Consider the following 6,000-nt stretch of genomic DNA (forward strand, 5'->3'; position numbering starts at 1 on the left):
CTGTGCACTAGAGAGAGAGTGAAAGAGCGAGCACTCCCTAATGGGGCCAGTCCTGTGGCAGTCCTTTCCCCATCAAACTCTTCATCCCTTCAGGATCCTGGGTCCGGTGTGCTCAGTGTGTTTCCAGCCACTGGGGCTGGAACTGGAACCCCAGCTGGACACGTGGGCTCCGGTTTCCTCTGCTCAGAACCTAGCTCCTGTGCTATAGGGTCAGACCAGGACTGTGATTTTTAGGATCTATTGATAGGAAGATAGTCTTAGGTTTAAGATCTAAGAGAAACAATGATTCTGGCTTTATCTAAAGCCATTTTCCACACTGCTTCTCATGAGAAGTACCAATGGCTTACATTTTGTAAGTGACTTGCAGCTTACAGAGCTCACTGGCACCATCTCAAGCTTTCTCACAGCATCTGTCTCTTACTATCCCCATTTTACAGATGAGGACCCGGAGGGAGCAGGAAGCTAAATGATTGCCCTGGGACCGGCCTGCAGTTGGCCTTCTTTCCTTCGGTGCACACAGGCCCTGTGCTGTGAAAAGCCTCCATTCTCTCTTGTAAAGCAGGAATCAGACAAGAATTTATTGGCAATAATTACTGAGGCGATTGTGCTGGATTTTGCTCTTCTACTTGTGGCGGAAAACATTATGGAATGTTTGCTAATGTAGAGAGTTTTGCCCAGTTAGAATGTCTTCTGGGTGCTCTTTTAATCATTAATGATTTGCTTTACCTTTTAAAATACCCAGTCTTAATTAGCATTGGTATAAATTCTACTTTCTTTTTGAATAATTGATTCTCTATATTTATGTGCATTTCAAATATATTAAAACTATGTTTTAACTATAAGGAGGAAAAAAAAATCCCCAAATGCCTCATTAAAAAAATACTGTTAACGTCTGTGTAATTAGTAATGAAGTGAAGGCAAATGGCAGACTAGTATTCATAGAGAAGTTTCTTAACTACCTTCACCTAATTAAAGATATCCAGCATATTCCTCAACTATGCCAAGCAGAAAGTTCAATGACAAAAGTGAAGCTTTAAGTTGAAATAGGAGAAGTGACCCATCTCATTATAGAAAGGTTCTTTGAGAACAAAATGGTCCTTTATGTGTTTTAATACCCTTGCCAGCATCAACGAAACCAAATTAGCATCTCACTCCTTGCAGCCTGCACAGAGCCTGGACAGGGTCTTCTCTTAGAAGTGAGAAAGCTGTATTTGGAAAAGCTAGATTTTTTTTGAATTATTTTATTTAACTTTATTTACTTATTTTAATTTGACCAGAGAGGGACAGAGTGAGAAAAAGAGAGAAAGGGAAAGTGAGAAAGCAAGCTGCCAGGTCCGGGACTTGAACTGTGGTTAGTCAGGTGGGAGTCTAGTGCCCTCTATCACCATGCCACCTGCCGGCCCCTGGTAAAACTTGATTTCAAGCAGAGCCTTCTAGAAGGCTTTGGGTGATACTACCTGGTATGAGAAACTCGCTTGGCAGGCTCAGGTGGCTTAGAAACATACCACAGCACTCACCTGTATGAGAAAAAGAGGTTCCTGGTGCTGGATGTGTAATCATGCTAAGGAGGAGGAACTGAATTTATTTTGAGACCACCTATTACAGCATGGCTACATCACTTCATGTCAATGCCAAAAGTTAATTTGCTTATTGGTTTGTGATTGACATTTCCCTTAGAAATCCTATTTATTCAGAAGGACAAAGTGATATAGAAATGGTCAGAGAAAAAGTGAGGACTGGATTCATAATTTTTTTTTTTTGAGAGATTTTTTCGCTATAGGGCGTGTGCGCTCGCCAGACAGAGAGAGACATAGAGACAGAAAGTGAGAAATCACCCCCCAGGGGGGATGGCCACGCTGCAATCCCCTCTCCTCCATTCTCCTCTCGGGATCCTGGGCACGCACACACACGCGCCCAGTGTGAGTTTTAAGTCACCGGGTCCGGGACGTGAACCGCGGTCGACTACGTGGGAGTCCAGTGACATAGCCATTATGCTAACTGCTGGTTCCCTGGATTCATAATATTTTATAGAGGGCCACATCTCCTTATCTTAAGCAAGTATTTGCCAAGAATGTAGACATGTAATACTGGAATCTCACCCTTGTCAGACTAAATCCTGATGGAATGATCAGGCACGGAAAAGGATCATGACAGTTTCTAAAAGTTCATGGACGTACAACAATTCTGCATATATTTTGTTCCTACAAACAAATAATGCCATCATTATTATAAATCACTTCCCCTGTTTAAGAATTTGCTTCTTCTAGGACCAGTAGTTAGCGTAATGGCTATGTCGCTGAACTCCCATGTGGTCAACCATTGTTCAAGTCCTGGACCCGGTGGCTTAAACTCACGCCGGGTGCATTTGCGTGCGTGCTCAAGATCCTGAGAGGAGAATGGAGGAGAAGGGATTGTGGCATGGCCATCCCCCATGGGGGGGTGACTTCTGACTTTCTGTCTCTCTCTGTTTTTCTGGCAAGCACATGTACTCTATAGCAAAAACCTCCCCAAAAAGACCCCAAAGAATTTGCTTCTTCTTATTGACTAAATGAGAGCTATCAGGGACTGTGGATATGTAAGCTGAGCAATTTTTTTAAACTATAAATGAACACTAAATTATTCTGATATTGTGCTAACAAAAATCTCTATTGAAGAACCAATTGTAGTGGTAGTGGTGTCACCGCAGGCTGTGGGGAACCATGTTACTGGACAGTGCTGATTCATGATGCGAATTTGAATTCCAAGCAGATCAATTGTTCTCTCTCCTTAAAATAAGGTGGAGTATGTTTTAAATTCTAACCTTTAAATACAGAGGAACATTAAAAATGTTCTCAATGAAAAATATCTAATGGTAAAAACTAATGGTTAATTTGAATGTACTCGTTGTACTCTATGGATTCCATGGAGTTCTGCAAATCCTTTTTGCTAGCATAGGTTTTGGGGGTACTTTCAATTTTGTTTTTTACAGTAACCCCTTAGCAGCACTGCCAAGCTGAGAAGGCTAATCAGAATACCTGTTTGCCAAGAGACCTTCACAAGAGGAGTGGTCAGGCTCATCTCGAGAACACCCATCTAGGCCCAGGTGCAATGGTGTGTGCTAAGATCTGTACTCTGCAGGCAGCCTGTTCAGGGAGGCCCATGTTCCATTTCTGACCCAACCTAAAGACAGGGTGTGGTGGCACATGCCTGTAATCCCAGGGACTCGGGGAGGCTGAGGCAGGGGAATGGAGAGCTCATGGCTGGCCTGGGCAACACCGTGTGATCCTATCTGAAAAAGAGTCGGGTGTGGTGGAGTTCACATGTAGTCCCAGCTGGGACACTGAGGTAGAGCACTGTGATGGTGAGACCTCATCTTTAAAACAAATACATGAACAAGAAAAGAGCACCTCGTCCAGTGCCATGTAAACTATGTGAAGAGTTGGTGCCACCCCAGCTTGTGGGGAAATCACGCTGCTGGACACTGCTGATGAGTGATGCTGATCTCGATTCTCAGCATCTTGATCATTCTTTCCACTTAGAATGGGGTTGAAGTACGTTTTGGTGAGGACTCACTGAATGTTCAACAAGTTTATCTTAGCACCTCATGCTTATAACCAAATTGCACATGAAGCATGGTTCAATCTCGCAATTGACTCTGCTGGGTTCTGAGAGGTTTTCGCTGCTGTTGCGTGTCATTCAGTGGCCTCGCTGCATTACAGCTCAATGAACTGCAGTCCAGCTTTGTCCTGTGGGGAGTCCTCTGTGAATGCCCTTGCAAATCTACCAGTGACTTTCCTCTTGAAGCAGAATTCAGTTATTTTCATGCTTGACCTTTTGCAACATCAAATGTCCCTTCTTGAAACATGCTTTCTCTTGACTTCCGTGAAACCACTATCTCCTGGTTCTCCTCTACTTCTCTGTTCACCCCTCAGGCTCTCTTCAAGATCTTTTCCCTCTGCAATCCCTTATGTGATGGTAAACTTCACCACTTCTCCCTTAGCCATCTGCTCATCATATTCCACTTCACAACTCTCCGGGTGATCTCATGTCTTAAAATGTTGCCTTCCAAGTCTGCACCGGCAGTCCAGATCTCTTTCCCAAGCTATGCCCACATTTCTACCAGAATCGTCCCTTGGATGATCCTCAGGCACTGCCTACTAAACATGTTTCAAAGAGAGCTAGTGTCCTTAGCTAGTCCACCCCTTACCTCAGACATTCACCAACAGCCCTATTCCTGCCTTTGTTCCCCTTTTCCAGGAATGATCCTCCTTGCTGAAGCACACTAACTGCCTGGAAGTCACCTTGACATCCTCTCTGTCCATCACCAGGCCCAGTTGATGATCTTCTTCACATTTCTCAGTTAGGTCCCATTCATCCTCACTGTGACCACCAGGGTCCAGGCCACTGATGCAGTACTTTTTCTTGCTTTGCCTGTAAACCTAACTATAACTTTCCATTGCTGAAGTCACTTCAATAGTTTTCTCATAGCCTGCAAAGTCCAAACTTCTAGCTAGGCATACATGATCCATCAGGATAAAGATGCTCCTCCCTCTCTCCAACTTCAACTCCTATTGCTCCCCTGATTTATAATGAATTATATAATGTAATAGTATGTCATGATTGAGAAAGCAGATCTGGAATCAGAAAGATAAGGAATAGAATTCTGTTCTGCTATTTATAAGCCAATTAAGCCCTCTGTACCTCAGTTTACTCCCCTGTAAAACAGCAATAACGTCTCAGAGCTGTCGTGAGAACTATATGAGTTAAAGTGAGCATAGTGCTTGGCACATAGAAAGTGTTCAATTAACGCCAGTCATTGGTCTGACTGCAACCAATAGTCTTTTTTTTTAACTCCCGAAGATATTGTACATTACCTATTAGTGTAGACACTTTTTCAATGATGTATTCAAATCATCTAGCATGGTACTGACAAATATATATTGAAGGAATGAATAATAGATATTATTCATGTAAAATAATTAAGCTTTTCTAACTCATTCTATTTGATTAAGGAGTCTGGGATAATTTTTTTTAGAAAAGTATTCTAATCAGAGGTTTCTTTGTTCAACTACCTCCCTAAACCAGAAATAAAGATAGGAAAGATAACTTCATTAGACCCATCTTTATTTATCTGGGGAAAGAAATAGAAAAGCAGTGCTGCCAAGATTGTTTTAGAAGGCAGAAAGCAAGTGAGGAAGTTCAGTAAGTGTGAGTGGAATGGATGGATGGAGACGTGCGATGCACAGGATCTCTGGGAAGGGGAGGGGCTGGTGGCTCTGGTGTCTCTATTTCTTTCACAGTTCCCTTACTTCCTACTAAAGGGCGAGGGTTAATTGTTCATTGTGTTTTTCAGGAATGAGATTCTTCAAAGTGAGGCTCTGCTCTTGGTGTCTAGAGGCCCTTCCCTAATGTGCATGCCCAGGCTTACCATTTGGCCGCACCGGGGGACTTCGAACCAAAGGGCTGGTCGACAAGCTGGTTAGAACCATTGCTGCTGTCACCTTGTCCATATCCAGTTCCTCAGAAGATTTCCTGGAAAATAAGGAGGGATGCTGTTAACAGTGCTCATTCTGCATCTGCTGTGGGTCAAGCAAGCTACCACATGTTTACTTCTTTAACTTATCCCCATGAAAATCCAGTGTGCTGTTAGCTTTATTTTATAGACAAGGAGGCTGAAGTCCAAGAGGTTAAATGATTCAAAGTCATATTGGGAAGGCGATTCCTTCATTTACATCCATCTAACAGCTATTCACTGAGCATGCGCTAATGGGCTAGACCCTGTCCTAGGCATGAGGGTAACATAGGAAACAGCTGATAAAGCTCTGGCCTTTATGGAGCTTATGGGCTGGTGGGAAGACATACAATTATCAGTAAACAAACAAACCAAAAGGAACAAAATAACTTCTTATAGTGACAGTGACAAGTGCTATGAGAGGCATGAGCAGGTGACATGCCATGGGTGGGCCGCAAAGAAGGTGGTCTGGAAACATTCTCCAGAGGAGGTGACATTTGGGGTGAGGG

General features: G+C 43.2%; 1 protein-coding gene across 1 annotated transcript in view; it reads right to left on the bottom strand.

The window, feature by feature from the left end:
• The window catches only part of ZNF704 (zinc finger protein 704), a 198,187-nt gene that overhangs the window by 59,730 nt on the left and 132,457 nt on the right, over positions 1-6,000 (bottom strand). Inside the window, exon 2 of the mRNA XM_006168927.3 lies at positions 5,408-5,511. Within this exon, the coding sequence (XP_006168989.1) occupies positions 5,408-5,511 (104 nt within the window). The remainder of the gene's footprint in view (positions 1-5,407; positions 5,512-6,000) is intronic.

Source organism: Tupaia chinensis, unplaced genomic scaffold (assembly GCF_000334495.1).
Source record: "Tupaia chinensis unplaced genomic scaffold, TupChi_1.0 Scaffold146445_1, whole genome shotgun sequence".
NCBI classification, from domain to species: Eukaryota; Metazoa; Chordata; class Mammalia; order Scandentia; family Tupaiidae; genus Tupaia; species Tupaia belangeri.